The 16,205-nt window shown below is 38.8% G+C and overlaps 1 protein-coding gene across 1 annotated transcript in view; it reads left to right on the top strand.

The window, feature by feature from the left end:
* SPHKAP (SPHK1 interactor, AKAP domain containing) overlaps nucleotides 1-16,205 on the top strand; it is a 53,636-nt gene that overhangs the window by 19,489 nt on the left and 17,942 nt on the right. The window contains exons 3-4 of the mRNA XM_059822893.1: nucleotides 11,768-11,827; nucleotides 14,923-15,057. Coding sequence (XP_059678876.1) covers nucleotides 11,768-11,827; nucleotides 14,923-15,057 — 195 coding nt within the window. The remainder of the gene's footprint in view (nucleotides 1-11,767; nucleotides 11,828-14,922; nucleotides 15,058-16,205) is intronic.

The raw sequence follows: 16,205 nt of genomic DNA, 5'->3' as shown, positions 1-16,205 counted from the left end.
TACAGGTTGAGTGTGAACTCAAACCTTGCTTATACAACAGAGGAACAACACAAAGCCACACCTTCATGAACACTCTACTGAAGGGGAAGTGGCAGTCAGAGCTTACACTTTTCAAGATGCTGAAAAGTTAACCTTGAAACGTTAATACATAGGTAAGCAAGCTTTTCTAATCCCACCACACACATAGCCAATCAGAAAATCAGCTGTTTTTCAGATCACTTCATAAGCACAAGAACACATGATATTTCTTGTTCTTCAAGTAATCTTGCTGCTTCCGAGCTCTACCTATTTATAACCTGTCTAACAGCTGGGGCAGAGCTGCCCTGGAATTTGTAAAGCACGCATGAGCAGACAGATGCTATGCAAGTCTCCTTCAGCAGAAACAGAGGTCAGTCCCTAAAGGTTTAGTTTAAAATGACTGAAGTTGTTGGCAACCATATGTTATCTTTATTATAGAACTTTAGTCAGAAGTGATGAAAAGAGAGATTGGTGAGCCACAGCAGGAACAAAGCCCACAGTGAAAGACTGAGCTGATGAAGTTGGGCAATTAGCTTGAACACATGTTAAGAGGGGACACACAAAGCAGAGGGCATCACTGCTGTTCTGGGCTAATCCTCAATTCTGACAAGCCTGGCACTGACATTTCTGTTTTTCTGTTTTCATGTTACTGTTTTCCCAGTAGTTTGTGTCTTACCTTCATTGGGCCTTTGTGTAACTAACCTAATGTAGGTTAGTGGATTTAAGGCTGTATTTAGAGACTACGAATTGCTGAATTTAGAGGCTATGCCATGTGTTGTGAACTCAACGTTTAGAACAGGGTATGTAATCTTCAAAATTGCAGTGGAAACCACTAGCTAGTTGCTAAGAGTTTGTTCTATGTGCAGAAAGTCTCTAAAGAACAAGCTGGTTCATTCACAGAATAAGTGGGGTTTTTTTATTTGTACTTTAAATTAATCTAGAGATTTCTGCAGGGTGACTCTGTTAGACATCGACAACAAAGTGCATGGAGAACACTGTCACCAAACCATATCCATTATAAAGCTGTAATTTCTGTTACTTGTAACATTGGTCAGCTGTAGCTGGATCTTTTGTGTGCTGAATGCAAATACTGTTAAGGGAATAATGAAGCATTCCTTTTCGAAGGGGAGAAAACATGATGGTCTTGGTTTAAAAATTTAATTTTATGACCCAGGAAAGAGGAAGAAGCACGGGGGTCAGGATGGGCTTGGTGATAGATATACTTATGCTTTGGTAATACCTGCTCATTCATACACCCCAGAGACCTGGAGCAGGTGGAACTTGAGTCCAGTCATTCTCTCATAGTCACTGCTATGGAATATTTTCACTTGACATCTTTGTTTAGCAAAATCATTTGCATTTTTAAATTAGGCTTAGCAGCATTTACTTCATCATCGTTCTCGAGTACTGAAAATGCCTTTAGAGCACCATAGAACTGTTTGACATGCACAGATAAGCAGAATGGATTTAAGTACTTATAAATTTAATCTCCTTTTTTTGCTTCTACATGACATACAAATGTCTTCGGGAAAAATAATTGATTTTTATAGTAGTTCAGAGCAACACTGTACCAAATGAGACTGACTAGGTGTGTTAAAAAAACAGTAGGCAAATACTCAACTGTCCCAGAAATCTGAACATTCATTTAGTAATGCACCATCAATGTTCTCTTCTCCATATATCCAACATTGTAATAATTCCCTGATTCAATTGCTTATAAGATTAAAGAATACATCTCTTTGGCTTTGTAGATTACAGGCAGTTACATTTCTTGGTTTACCAAGACTGGCCTGGGCAGAGACTGCCAAGACAATTGGAATTTAGGGCTGCAGGGAGTCAGTCTTTCACCTCGGTTTCATTGTTAAACAGCTTGTTTTTCCAAACCGTTAAATATTTTATATTCTTTGGTGCAGTTATTTAGCAGAGTCTGGTCTGTAGTTAACCACAACAGTTAAAACTTCATGGCATTTTGACAACTGAAAGTTTCAACAATTTCTATGAAATCTTTTCCCTGGAAGTATCTAAAGTTTGGAAGTACTGTTTTATGAAGTTTTATCTTTGTCTTTCTGGAGCAGCCTGGTCACTGACATATTGTTCCAGACTGTGCTCGTATTTGGGTAGCTGGCATCGGCCTGCCCTGATGAGCAGGAGATCAAAGGATGCAGGAAAAGGGGAAGGAGCAGGACTGGCTTCTGTGCAACCCACAAACTGGTCTTAGGTTCATACTTATTATTTTGCTCAGGAACAAATCCTCCTTGAAAATATCCCCTGCAATGGTCTGATGGAACCATAATTTTTCCATACCAACAATCTTCAAATACAGGAAATGGAAAAAGACAAGATTAACTTGAACAAAGCTAAGTGAGGGTATCAGTTATGGTTTATTGGTTTATATTTATAATTGTTTTGTTCGGACTGACATTGAAATCTGATTTCTCAGCTTTGTTAACTATCACGGTTATAATACCTAGTCCTCTGAGATTCTACTTGACATTTAAATGGGTACAGAAAGAAAGAAATTAAATAAGCATAAGGCTTAGCAAAAAAGTAACGCAAGACGACTAATGCGGGCACATAAAGTTTTGCAGAAATGTATATTAACTTTGTAGTCTTGCACAAGCATTAATATTTCTATTCATTCTGCAGCAAGAACTACTTTTGACCCCAGGCTGTAAAAATGGTGACAGAGAGACATAGACTTTTTAATGGTAATGAGAGACAAGCAAAGGGTAGAAATACTAGGCTGGATATTGCTTTTGGCCTTGATGGATGCAGGGTCATTTCTGTGAAGTAAGTTTTACACCCAACACGTGCATATTTATTGGGGCGGTCACTGAGTTGTTGATAGCAAGATTCCCATCAAACGCAATGAATTGCCCAAGACCTCAAATTTCTGAAGCTGCATTTTAGGGAGACTTCTACTCTCCAAAGCCTGAGTCACAGTAAAAACCTGATAGCAGCTTTTCAGCACATGAATCAGAATTATATTGTACAAATTGTACTGAGAGGTGCAGACATATTGGCCTAAGGTGTCAGCTATGAAAATTTGCTTTTAGTAAATAATTGTGGTGAAATGACTAAAGCCACAAGCTTCCCAGAAAATTCATGCAAGCAGCCTCCTTTCACGCAAGTCCTACCAAACCTAGATGCTAAAAAAATTCCTAGGATCTCCAAAATTATGAGGTATCAGAGAATCACAAAATCATTAAGGTTGGAAAAGACCTGTAAGATCATCAAGTCCAACCATCAACCCAACACCACCATGCCCGCTAAACCATGTCCTGAAGTGCCACATCTGCACGTTTTTTGCACACCTCCAGTGATGGTGACTCCACCACCTCCCTGGGCAGCCTGTTCCAATGCTTCACCATTCTCTCAGAAAAGATATCTTTTTCAATATCCAGCCTAAACCTCCCCTGGTGCAACTTGAGGCCATTTCCTCTCATTCTATCGCTAGTTACATAGGAGAAGAGACCAACACCCACCTCTATGCAACCCCCTTTCAGGTAATTGTAGAGAGCTATAAGGTCTCCCCTCAGCCTCCTCTTCTCCGCTCCTCATCAGACTTGTGCTCCAGACCCCTCACCAGCTTCATCGCCCTTCTCTGGACACGCTCCAGCACCTCAGTGTCCCTCTTGTAGTGAGGGGCCCAAAACTGAACACAGTATTCGAGGTGCAACCTCACCAGCGCTGAGTACAGGGGGACAATCACTTCCCTGCTCCTGCAGGTAGTTTGTTTAATTATTAGCTAAAGGGTAATCTCACATGACGTTTTAAAACATTTATTTAGAAATCATCATTTTACAGCTATTTTGTTTGTCTTTCTAAAAAAAATTAAATAAATGGTACTTGAAACACTATTGGGATTACAAGACTCAAGAAGCTGCAAGTTTAAAGAACAGAGAGGTCAATAATTAGGGGTCCTTACAGGCAGGCTATATGTATACACGTATATATATATCACAGGAAGTCCAAGAGTTTTTATTTAGCCTTCACATTACTATAAATAATTCAAGTGAAAATAAGTGCAAGGTTCTTTTTGGGAGCTTTGCAGATCACCATTTGGCTAACCATCAAAAAAAATGATCTTGCCATAGAGACAGAAAAAGCAGATGGCTGCATTGCTAGAATCTGCTGGAAAAGGCATTTTATGCCATCCTAATATAAGTCAAAAATATGTGAAAGTTGCTTGTTATTTTCAAAGAGATAAAGCTCACAGAAAATTTCTGGACAAAATATCTCACGTTGCCACTCCTTTGATATTTCCTGTGGGTTACAGTTTACTTTGTCTCAGACACATGGAGTCAAACTATTTTTTCCTAGGGCTTTCGCTAACTTCAGCTCCTAAGGGAGCACGACATGCAGCTGTACGTTTTATGAAATAGACACCATTCCAGTGAGTGATGCCTTGGAGTAGCTATATTTGGTTATTGTGCTGTGGGGAAATTACGGTGATGTAAACTATCTTTCTAAAGCCAGGAGACTCTGATTTTGGTCTAATAAAAGTTTAGAGCAACTGTATTGTTTTTCTGCTTTTGCACAGATGAAATTAGGATGAGAATAGGGCTTAGAATTCCAAAACTGCCATCCCATCACAGAGTTACTGCTGAGAGCAGAAATGAATGAGGTCAGACACTCCATTAAATCCTTAAAAACAACTGTCACAACAATCATAGTTGCTGTAAAATTTCACAACCCTGTTCACAAACTGTATCATCACAGTTCTACATTTAAAAAAGGGATAAAGCGTTCAGTAGCATAATAGCGTGTAAGAAACAATACACATCCTGAGAACAAACAATACTTGCCCAAAATATAGAGGGGAAACAACATGGAAATAAATGCAAAGCCTTTAATTTCTCAAAGGATAATGCTAAATAATCAGAGCATTACTGCATTAATGCAAGATGCACGTTACTCACTTTGGGCACAAGGAGCAAGGGAAGATACAAACAAGCACGGTCAGATACATATTCATTTAAAAGTCACACTGTGAGAGTTTCGTACCTGCATCACCCAAACCAGGATAGAGAGGAGACAGCCGACTGCCCTGACATACAGCTACCTTCCTGCTCCCACCACTGGACTCCTGTCAGCAGCAGATGCTAACATTTAAAGTGAACAAGACAACTACTGAGTGTCATCGGGGAAAGCTTAAGGTGCAAGGAACAGCACAGTTTGAACTTGCTTTTCCTGCTGTGGAAATACAGTTGCTGCTTCAGTTCTTTGCCCTTGAGGACTGTATTCTCATCAGCGCTTCGGCTGGTTTTATATGCAAAACTACCATCAGCCTTGGGCTCAGCAGTCATTCAGCCTTCCTAGGCCACACGGTTGTATCCCTCTCGTCCTCAGGTTTAGGCATTTAATCTATGTTTTTCCTCTGCACCCAGGAACTGCCTGCTCATAATTATTTTCTCCTGCAATCTCTCCTGGGGCTAATTATCTTTTTCACTTCTGTTTGTAGGAAATTAAACATGAGTTTTACGGGCATATTGCAGTGCAGTCCCAAACCAGTTATTTCCTCTAACTCTCTCCTGGGTTGTCTGAATTGGCACCTTGCATGTCTAAGTAGACTTGGTGTTATGACAGAAGACAGGAGAGAGGATGGAGAAAGCCAAGCAGTACAGACCTGGGATGTAAAGACCCTGTAAGATCAGTTTCCAGGCAGCATTTACATATTGACATACCAACCAAGACAGCATAGAACGTGGTGAGTTCTGCACAATTCCCCTGCAAATCCAAGTACATACACAGAAGTTTAGCCTACGCTGAGGTATGTGGCACCAAACCCAGCCTGCTAGTGACACCTAGGCCAAAGCTGATGAGGATCATCTGAATGGATACAGTGGTAGAGTGACAGGGATGAAGTGGTTTGTGCCACCTGAATGTTGTCCTGCCACCATTTTGGCATTTTGATAGTCTTTAACTGCGTGGTTGTAATCCACCAACTGACATAGATTAGAAACGAAGGAACTGTGTTTAAGAGTGTCCTTTAGGTTACAAAGTCATAAACTCAAACATTAGAAAATGGGAGATACACAGTTCTCTGCTTCTTCATAATTCTGTGCCTTTTTGTGCTCTTCCTGTTCATTGAATCGGGCAGAGATCCTGTGTTGCATAAATGTGGGCATATGAGGTCAAATTAAGGTTGCACAAGCCATCTGTATCTAGTTCTGATTTTCAAGTCTTGTCTCTTCAGTTTAAATTCCTTTCTTTTAAAATAGATATTGAAATGTATTTGGGAGGATGGTATATAATGTATATGTATTTGGATTTTATGGGGGGGAAAAATAAACACCTCCTGCAGCACTTTAAACAAGTGTTGATCACAGTCCTTTAGAGTGCAAAACACAAGACTATGGCTCTCACTTCACTTTACCAGAGTAACTATATCAGTTAGGTGCAAGGGACAGCTATTATCCCAGTGAAAGGGAGGAATACAGTGAATTTTCAGTTCAACCTCTTCCCTAAGAAGAAGCTGGAAGAACTCATGCTTCATGGGAGAAAAGGGACCAAGCAACTCAAAGCTGTTTCTTTTATCAAAAGCTGCTAGCAGCTCCTAGCCATTACAGCACTATGCAAGAAGCTACTATTACTGTGGCAGGATGAGCCCAGCCTTCAAACATCTCTGCTGAGTTAGTATTTTGACATAGAAGAGGATTGGAAAACAGATTTTCTTCTTAATTAAAAAAATACTTGTTTAATAAAAAACCCACAAGCTAGGGCTTGTTTTAATCTCACCAAAAGCTATAAGATATTTCATAGGACAAAGAAAAAGCCTTTCCTTACTGTCAGGCATTGATACAGACAATAGAAAGAGGCATTAGCACTTCCTAAAACAAACAGAAAAAAGTAGCTTGGCAATCTCTCATCTGGGGAAAATAGTACACAACTGAAATAGACTTCACCTTAGAACAGACACTTAGGAAAAATGCACAATTTTTTTTAAATTACTGTTGTTAGCATTATACCTCTGAGACAGTGTTTCTTTCTTACCATCAGTGTTCTTTTTTATCTAGGAAATATTAAAATGCCAGTAATACCAACCTTGGTTAATATAAGCTGAAATGAAAGCAATAAGGAAAATATAGATAGTAATATATTTCTTTGCTTGTCATTCAGCCGTTTGCCAGCATCAGTACTCTGAAAAAAAATTAAATTGCTTTACTCTTCCAAAGTGAGAGAACAGTGTTACGGTTTTAGCAATTCCCTGAGGCCATCTGTCAATCAGTAGAATATATTGTGTATAGTACATTATATCCTTAAGTGCTTTATAAACAAATTATTTCTTAACACGTAGTTCTTTTAAGAAGTAATAGTCTTAATTTGCAGACAGTGGATGCTGAGGTGTCTGCATAGTTTCTACACCAATCAAGGGTAGATTTCAGGACTTGAAATTGTTGATCTAGAGAATTTACTCCATAAACCTCTTACCAGTCACAGAAATTATCATGCAAAACAGGGAAGAAAAAAAGGAAAAAAAAAAGTTTCAGTATTTGCTTTTTATATGATCCTGGAAAGTAAAGGCTTCTTCAAGATCAAAGCTCAGCAAGTTAGTGATGATAATCTGCCTGGTACTGTCCTAGTAGAAATGCTTAGAGAGTTTTATGAAGAGGAGGCTTGGGGTCAGACCCCAATTCATGTTTAAAATGTACACGAATCTGCATAGTAAAAGGGTTGCTATTTACAATGTGATTGCGTATTAAATGGTTTCTGGATATGTAGCATACTGCTTTCTGCAGTATTGAGACTCTAGATTCAGGTGCAGTAGTACATGTTCACCAAAAAAAAAGTATTGTTCTCACAGAATCACAGAATCAGTACGGTTGGAAAAGACCTGTAAGATCATCGAGTCCAACCTGGGGGGGGGGGGGGGGGGGGGGGAAAACCACAACACACAACATCAAAAAACCCACAAAAAAAAAAAAAAAAAAAAAACAAAACACCACAACACAACCACAAAACCCACGCCACACAACAACAATAACAAGCCACAACCCACCCAACACCACACAGCACCATGTCCATCAAGCTACATCCCACAATGCCACATCCACACGCTCCTTGAATACCTCCAGGGAGGGTGACTCTACCACCTCCCTGGGCAGCCTATTCCAGTGTTTCACCACTCTCTCAGTGAAGAACTTTTTCCTAATGTCTAGCCTGAACCTCCCCTGTCGCAACTTGAGGCCATTTCCTCTTGTCCTGTCACTATTCACTTGGGAGAAGAGACCAACACCCACCTCTCTGCAACCCCCTTTCAGGTAGTTGTAGAGAGCGATGAGGTCTCCCCTCAGCCTCCTCTTCTCCAGGCTAAACAACCCCAGCTCGCTCAGCCGCTCCTCATAAGACTTCTCACTTGAGCAAAGCAACTTTCTACACTGGAAACACTACTGAACCAAAAGGAGATACTAGCATCTAACTGGGAAGTCATGGGTGACTATCTCACAATGCAAAGCCAGAATTTGGGTGGTGGTTTTTTCCCTTTTTGTATTGTGTAACACCATTTAATTTTTGTTGTTTTCTGCCCCCAAATAAATATTTCCTAAGCCAGAAAAAAAGGTAATATCTTGATGTTTCTGCATGGTTTCCAGACAGTAGCTCAGTATAAGTGGAGAGCAGACACATTTTGTAGGTGAAAAGATGTTTGTGGAAAGACAAGGATGTGAGGTGTAAAGGACTGACATTTAAAGATACTATGATTAGGACAAGGTTAGGCTCTAGTTAAACTAAATTAAAATACATTAACCTGCATCTGATACAAAGGAAAAAAGTCAGAATTAAACTGAGGTTAACAAATGCTGACCTGACCTTGGCTCTTTCTTCATCATCTATGCAATATTTCTTTCCTACAGATTATTAATTATTCTGTAGTGTTGTTTTGCCTTGTTTTGATAATTACTAGAAGTTCATCAAGCAATGCAAGCTAGTGAGAGCCTAAATTTTGTATTACGTAAACAGAAAACGAGAGATTTTTCAGATGGATCTTTTCCTCTTTGAGCACCTCTAGTGAAGTATCTCCAAGAAAAATACCCTCACAGTGAACTTCCTAGAAGGTAGCAGTAGTGCAGAACTTGTCAGGATGGAGCTATAGAGTTAATTTATGATTACAGTAGCCAACTAGTCCCACACCTCCTGCTCAAAGCAGGGCTAATCTCAAAGCAAACAGCAAAACAGAAAAAGTGAGTTAGTTCTTCAGTGTTTTTCACCAGTGCAAAACTTTTTTTGTGTTAAAATTGCCTATAATTAAAACTGCAAAATCCATAGAACAGGAAAACGCTAAGAGACTGCATTAGCAGTGTAATAAATCAACGTCAATGGAATTTCACAAGTGTATTTGGAAACTGGATTCAGTATTGCCATAGGCTTTATACTATAAGTTCATTGGGTTCTGAAAATAAAAAAAAAAAGAGAATATAACTTCAAACAATAGATATTCCTGCTTGTACTGTTATTTCTTCTACTGAGGCATTAATGAGTTATATGCCATCCACGCCACATGATATACGGATGATGATTTTTTTGGCTGCTTGGAAAGGACATAGCTTTAGGATGGTAGTTGGTGTCACTGGTAGGAGTACCAGTGTACAACACAGCAAAGACATATACCATTGTACCAACCCGTAGGTAGCAAATGACAAAACAAGGTTTACCAGAGAGTCAAGTGTTTGGCTGGAGTGTACGCGCAGACACGACTGCTCCTACGCAGCTTTTTCACGAAGCTTTCACACTGAATATAGTACAAAACCAGACCTCACCGCTCTGGCATGGGGGCTTGGAAACAAAGCTCCTAAGTAACAGCCCTACCTTCAGGACAGTAGTGAACACGCTTGAGAAGACTAGAAACCGGACCCATACCTTCCAGCGCTCCTACCCTGGTGGCCAAATTAATGGTTGCCTAAGAAAACGCACCTCTGTGCACCTGTGGACTCATCACCACATATCACCGCGGGCAATGGTCTAGTACATGTGCAAATCAAGAGCGTAATTTTCTAATACTTTGTAATAACTACCTATTACTTTGTAATAACAGTAATAACTGTAATAATTACCTATGTAATTAACTACATATTGCTGATCTGTAAAATGCCTACATGTAAAATCCTAGTGGAAAGTAAGACAAATTTTTGTCTGCGTAATTAACTGTAACATCTTTAGGACATTACATAACTGCCACATTATATTGCTAGAGGGTATTTTTAATACTTTATAGCTTAAAAATTTTTGTATTTCTTAAAAGTTAGCCAGCTATAAAATGCAGATGACAGTGGCATATCCTGATTGTTGACATTGTCAGGCAGAGAAATATTTTTCCTAAAATTGTAATAATGTTGGAAAATATGTTTTTAAGTTCATATAAAGATGCCATTAAACTATTTAAAAGAGCAAAAAGCTTTCTTTTTCAGTGAGGTTTTTTTTTGGTTTACAATGGAGGTCTGGCTGGATCTTTCCATCTGCTGTACTGGCTGTTACTGCAGATGGTCATAATCTGTACATATGGTATGTGCATATATAAACTGAAATCAGTGTTGTTTTGGGGTAAGAGCAGGCACACAACAGGAGCTGGGACACCTAAGAAGAATACTGTTGAAGGGGATAATTTAGACCATTTTATTTTTCTAGAGGAAATTTACATAGAATTAGGGAAAGAACTTTTTTTTTTTTTATTTTCCAGCAAATAGTAAAAGAAATCACGCAGCTGTTAGAAGGTAAATTCTGGATCGGCAATTTATTTGGAATCAGGTGTTGGCTTCAACTCAGCCCTGAATCTGTGCCAGGTTTTGGTTTAAATCAAGATAACACCAAACTCTCACGAACTTCTAAAGAGATGTCCGCAGCACTCAGAAGTAGGACAGTCAGCCTAGCTTTGGAGTCTCTGCTTCTAACTCAGAAATAAAGCTGGAGGAGAGATTTTCTTATTTCTGAAAATTAGAAAATGGTCTTCCAGTCATGTAAAAAAAACTGTCTTCAGAAATGAAATGGTCTTTAGATCTGAAGTTTCTGTTTAAGTCAATCTCACTACCATTAAATGGTTGCTGAAATTCATAATGATCAAAGAAGGGGCAAAAGACCTTGTTGTTAAAAGCAGTACTTTCCAGTGAATTGCATGCATACTAACTAGACAGTAAGCTGTTCTGCCACGTATTGTAGTGCCCGGTTAGCACTGCAGAAAACTTCTGGTTGCATATGGGCTTGTGAACCACATTTAAAAAAATTATTTCTATGAAGTCTTAAACTTCTACTTAGGAAGTTTGGAAAGTTAGGAAAAATACTACAATATTTATGTGATGTGGAGAAAATTCTAAAAGCAACTCACAGTTTGTACATATATCAATACTTTCACTTACGAAACATTTAGCAACAAGTGCCTGAAAAGAAGAAATCATCGGAAAAGCAAGACATGAAGAGTTTATCTGATATACAATCAAGTGCATTTGTAACATTTCCTCTATCTTTTCTAATATCCTCTGTATTGCAGTTTATTGGCAACATTTGCCCATTCATCAGACAAGCTAATTGTCAGAGCAGATAAAGTTAAGACTCTTACTTTTGTTCCTTTTTTTCTTGTTTCTTAATATCTACTCTGCTATTCTCTTTGCTAACTTTTCAACCTGTCTTGTACTAGGAAAAGGCTTCACATATTCAACTACAAGGCTTGAAAAGGAACATATATTGACTTTAAAAGGGTTGCTGCCATTCTAATATGACTTTATAAGCTACTGTTTCTTTTTTTTGTCTCTTATTACAGGTTTGTTTTGTGAATTTAGATGCAAACAGAGATGATTGCAGTGATGAGCAAGTGAAACAGGTAACAGTTGATGTCTTAATAACACACAGTGTCTAGTCAGGTACACCAGGACTCTACAAAAAAAACCCAGATCAAAATTCTATGGACAAATCAAAGCCAGCCCTAGATTTTTAACTGTTACAGAGAGCAATGCATCATGAATCAGATTATCTGAACAGCAGGCCATATTTTATAGCTTTTCTTACTCCCATCCCAGAAATGTCTAACAGACTGTTGCAGCCTGTGAATTCACAGCAGTTATCATGTGCGTGGACTTCTTGCTCAGCCTTGGTTTTATCGGAGAAGTGAACACTGATATGTCATACATCCAATTTTTTAATTTGACACAATACGACATAAAAATAATTTCTGATGTCTCTCTACTGCCAAAAAGCCTTTGAGAATCTTCTGCTCATTTAGGTCTTGTTCAGCTGACCAGTCTTACTCAGTCAAGCTCCAGATAATTTGATTATGTGGTCTTGAGAAGGGGTCTAGATAGAATCAAAGGTGTGTTTTACCTACTTAACTGAAAGTTTGGAGGGTAGAAAAAAAGGGGATCTTATAAAAAATAAAAAGAGAAAAAAGCTTGGTTATTTTACAAACACTAACACAGACTACATCATGATATGCTATTTAAAATACATAGCATTCCAAAAAACCCTCACATCTGAGAAAGTCACATTTTAAACCATTAAAGCATTAGGGTTAGTTTGCTGAAACCAATTTTAGCCCATGGGAGGACAACCAATGCTGGGACCTTGTTGTCTCCTGCAAGTCATTCATTAGCAGGAACTGTTTTTCTATGCTGTTTTCTGCATCCTGGATCTGTGAAAATTCAGATGTCAAAAATAAATATGTCTTCTTGCAGCAAAATTATTTTTCAGTTGAATCAGCAGGTTAACTGTGCAGAACAGCTTGAGAGGTTTAACTTCCACAGAAGCACTGGTTGTTTTCTAATAAGCAATGGTTTTATTGTTGTTTACAGTGTTTGTTAAGGAACAAAAGCTAAAGCAAGTCATAAGGAAATACCAGAAGTTTCTCCCTCAATCTTAGAGCTAGATATCTGTAAAAGCCAACTTAAACTAGTTTTATGCAGCTACCCTTTACAATGCCTGGAGATTAGATTACTCCCTCACAAGCACAAATCACCTCTGAAAGCAGCTGCATGATTTTTACCTATCAGCCCTACGGCAGCGGTGCATTCACCACCCATGCGCTTCGCATAGCTCTAAGCTCTTCCTTCACAGCAGAGCCCGCGCGGCTCCCTGAAGTGCTGCACCCCAACGTGCCCACAACTGGCACTCCCTGCCTGGCGTGTGGGGAGACTGGTGACAGAGAGACCGCAACATTTGGCCACATTTTAGAAGGGTATTTTCTGGTGCAGTTAACACGTTTATTAGCCATGACTGGCAGATGATACTTTTCTTTTAGTTTTCAGTGTAGATAATAGAAATTCACTGCTGGCACAGGCACTGTATATTCTTCTCTAAGAGGAAACTCACTCATCACAATTTTTGTGTATAATATGCAGTTTGTGTAAACTAACTTTGAGTGGAGTGGATTTTTATACAACACACTGATGTGGTAAAAACATTTCATAGAAGAATTTTAAAGATGTTAGCATAGCTGTTGTTCATATGAAATATATAACTATTTACTAATAGCTGCTGTTAGGATTTTGCATTACCCTTTGAACTTTGGAATGGGTTAAACTGGGGGTTTTTTGGTGTAAAAGAATCATCTTTCCAGACTTTTCCTTTTTTATTCTGAACAAAAGGTAAGGAACTGAAGTAAAGGATATGCAAAATGCCATGATTTCCTACCTAAGAAATCTGATAAAATGTGGCAATTTAGGCAGTAAAAAAACAGAGATATGTAGAGAAATGTGTGTGATAACAGAAAGGTTATAATTTGAAAAAAGGATGAGAACTTTTTTGTACTACACTGAAATGTCACACTGAATTGAAGCACTGAATTTAGTTACGTCAAATATAAATACTCAGCCTCTTCTGAAGATCAGTCTACTGAAAAGTGAATTGTTCCCCCAAATTGAATTAGATTTGCTAAGCCAAAAAGTTTTATTATATCTAATTCAGTACTAATAACAGTACTGCAAGCTTGTTATTTTGAAGATGAAAAGGAAAAAGTGAAGTATCGTTGAATTGCATAGTAACTAAAGCATACAGCTGGGTGCCTGAGATCTGCATTCCCTTAACGGCTTTGCCCTTTCATGGGCTGTGTTAGTGCATAACATGGAGGTGGTATTTACTCCCTCTGCAAGGGGTCATCCCTGATTCCCTGTTCATAAAGCAAGCACACCGAGATCCTTGGCAGAAAAGAATTGCAAGCACTCTTAGAGTAGGTATTGTCCTTTTGGTCTGGCCTTTGTACACGAATGAGCACAGATGTCTCCTGCACATCACTGGGGACTCCAAGCAGTATCGCGATACAAATCTCCTATGTTACATAGCATCACTGATGTTGTGACTATTACCACTTTTGGCTCTAGCAAATACATAACAGGTAGAAAATTATTGTATCATCACAAATGAAAGGTCATGAAGGTGTCCAGTGGAACAGCAAAGAAATGCGTATTTCATCTGTGTATTAAATACTTCCGTTATTCCAGGTTTAGTATTGCATCTATTTGATCAGCAATTTCCAGCTAACTTTCCCTTTGGTGTCTTGCTTGTCAGGAAACTGGAAGATTTGCCCTGTTCTCATTACCATACTTACTGAATCTTTTCTGCTTTAGACAATAACAGACACAGTGTCCTCAGTCTCTTAGGAACTCACTTGTAATAGGAATGCCAAGCATTTAGATGCACAAATACAATCAAGCTGTTTAGCACATGACAGTGTAAGGGACGACAGATTGTCCTGCTGGACAGTTATGCAGAAGTTTGTACTGTCACTAATGTCTTGCCTGGTGGCTCAAAAGAAAGAGTATGCATTTTAATGTTGCCAATTCTATTTTTAATTGACTCAAAGTAGTAAGTTCAAGTAAGCTGCCTAAAGGAATGCCTATAAGTGGTATTTCATTTTGATATTTATCAATAAAACTATGCAACTCAGACTTCATTACCTGAGAGCAAAATCTATCTTTCATACTACAGAGGTTGATCAGCGTCTCTCCAAATCTCCCCAAACTCATCAGTTCAATGAATGTACAGCCACCAAAGGAAAATGAAATAGTCCTTCTGAGTGGATTAGCATCAGGAAACCTTCATGCCGATTATGAAGTTCCCCAGGTAGGAATCAAACTCATCTTTAAGATCCCATCACACCTGTGAAGGATGGAATTTGGAAAATGGAAAAAAGGAAGCTGAAAGCAAAGACCTTGCACCAGTTTAAGAGATGAGTGGGAGTTTGCAAACATAAAAAATGAATCTGTCTAACGAAAGTCTGTTAAGTGTGTGTGGCGGGGGGGATGTGACACAAAGATAGGAGAGAGATCCTGCTATTCCCTCTAGATCCTGTGGATGTCTGGGTTGCAGCTGATAATACTTTAAGCCATATTAGTGGTTGATCCTTCAGGGAAGGCAGGCATTGGTGGCAGAGATGATTCATAAGCCCAGATTTCAAGAGTAGCAGGAGTCAGAAGGGCAACACAGAGTGGGGAAAGGAAAGATGTAACACTTTTTCTGTGCACGTAGCTAGATCAGGGCAGAGCTCTTACAGACTCCTTTTCAAGTGAAGTCTTGCTACTTCCCACTTTTGTTCCCAATCCATCTTCTCCCACGCATGAGCCTCGGAAAAGAGCTGGCGATAGGACTTGAAGATCCTAGAGGCTACTGTAAGCTTGAATGTGACAATGGAAAATACCAAGCTACATTAACCATGTCAGGGCTGATACCTCATTTAGCTTCTTTCAACTTAAAAAGTAATTAATGCATTAATTAAAACTTAACATTTAAAGAAGCTAAAGGCAAAGTTCTCATGCTAACCCCTTCACTCCCATCATTGCCAATGAAATGTTCCTTATCTGTGATCTGGAGGCCAAGAATTCCTCTTACTGGCACCACATAGAGAAAGGAAGCAAATGGTAACTTTTACTTAAAGGCATTTTAATACATAAGTTCCAGAAGCTTAACTCCGTATTGTAATAAAAAGCTTTTTCTTCCTTTCCATTTTTATCATACTTTATGCCTGTTCATGTCTGTGTAAAGAAAGAGAATGAAAAATACTTCAGTATTTTTCAGCCTGATTCTGATCTCATTTGGCCAAGCATGAATTGGGAACAGCTTCATTAAAACTGCAGAGTTATCCTGGAGTACAAAACTGTCTTGGCAAACTTAAAATATGAACAGGTACCTCCAGTTTTGTCTGCTGCAGAATAAAAAAGCAGAAAACTTTTTTTCACTGAAATTAACTTTTGTACAAAAGTCTTCATGAAGCA

This window comes from Gavia stellata, chromosome 11 (assembly GCF_030936135.1).
Source record: "Gavia stellata isolate bGavSte3 chromosome 11, bGavSte3.hap2, whole genome shotgun sequence".
NCBI lineage: Eukaryota > Metazoa > Chordata > Aves > Gaviiformes > Gaviidae > Gavia > Gavia stellata.
This window is presented reverse-complemented; position numbering and strand designations above follow the sequence as displayed.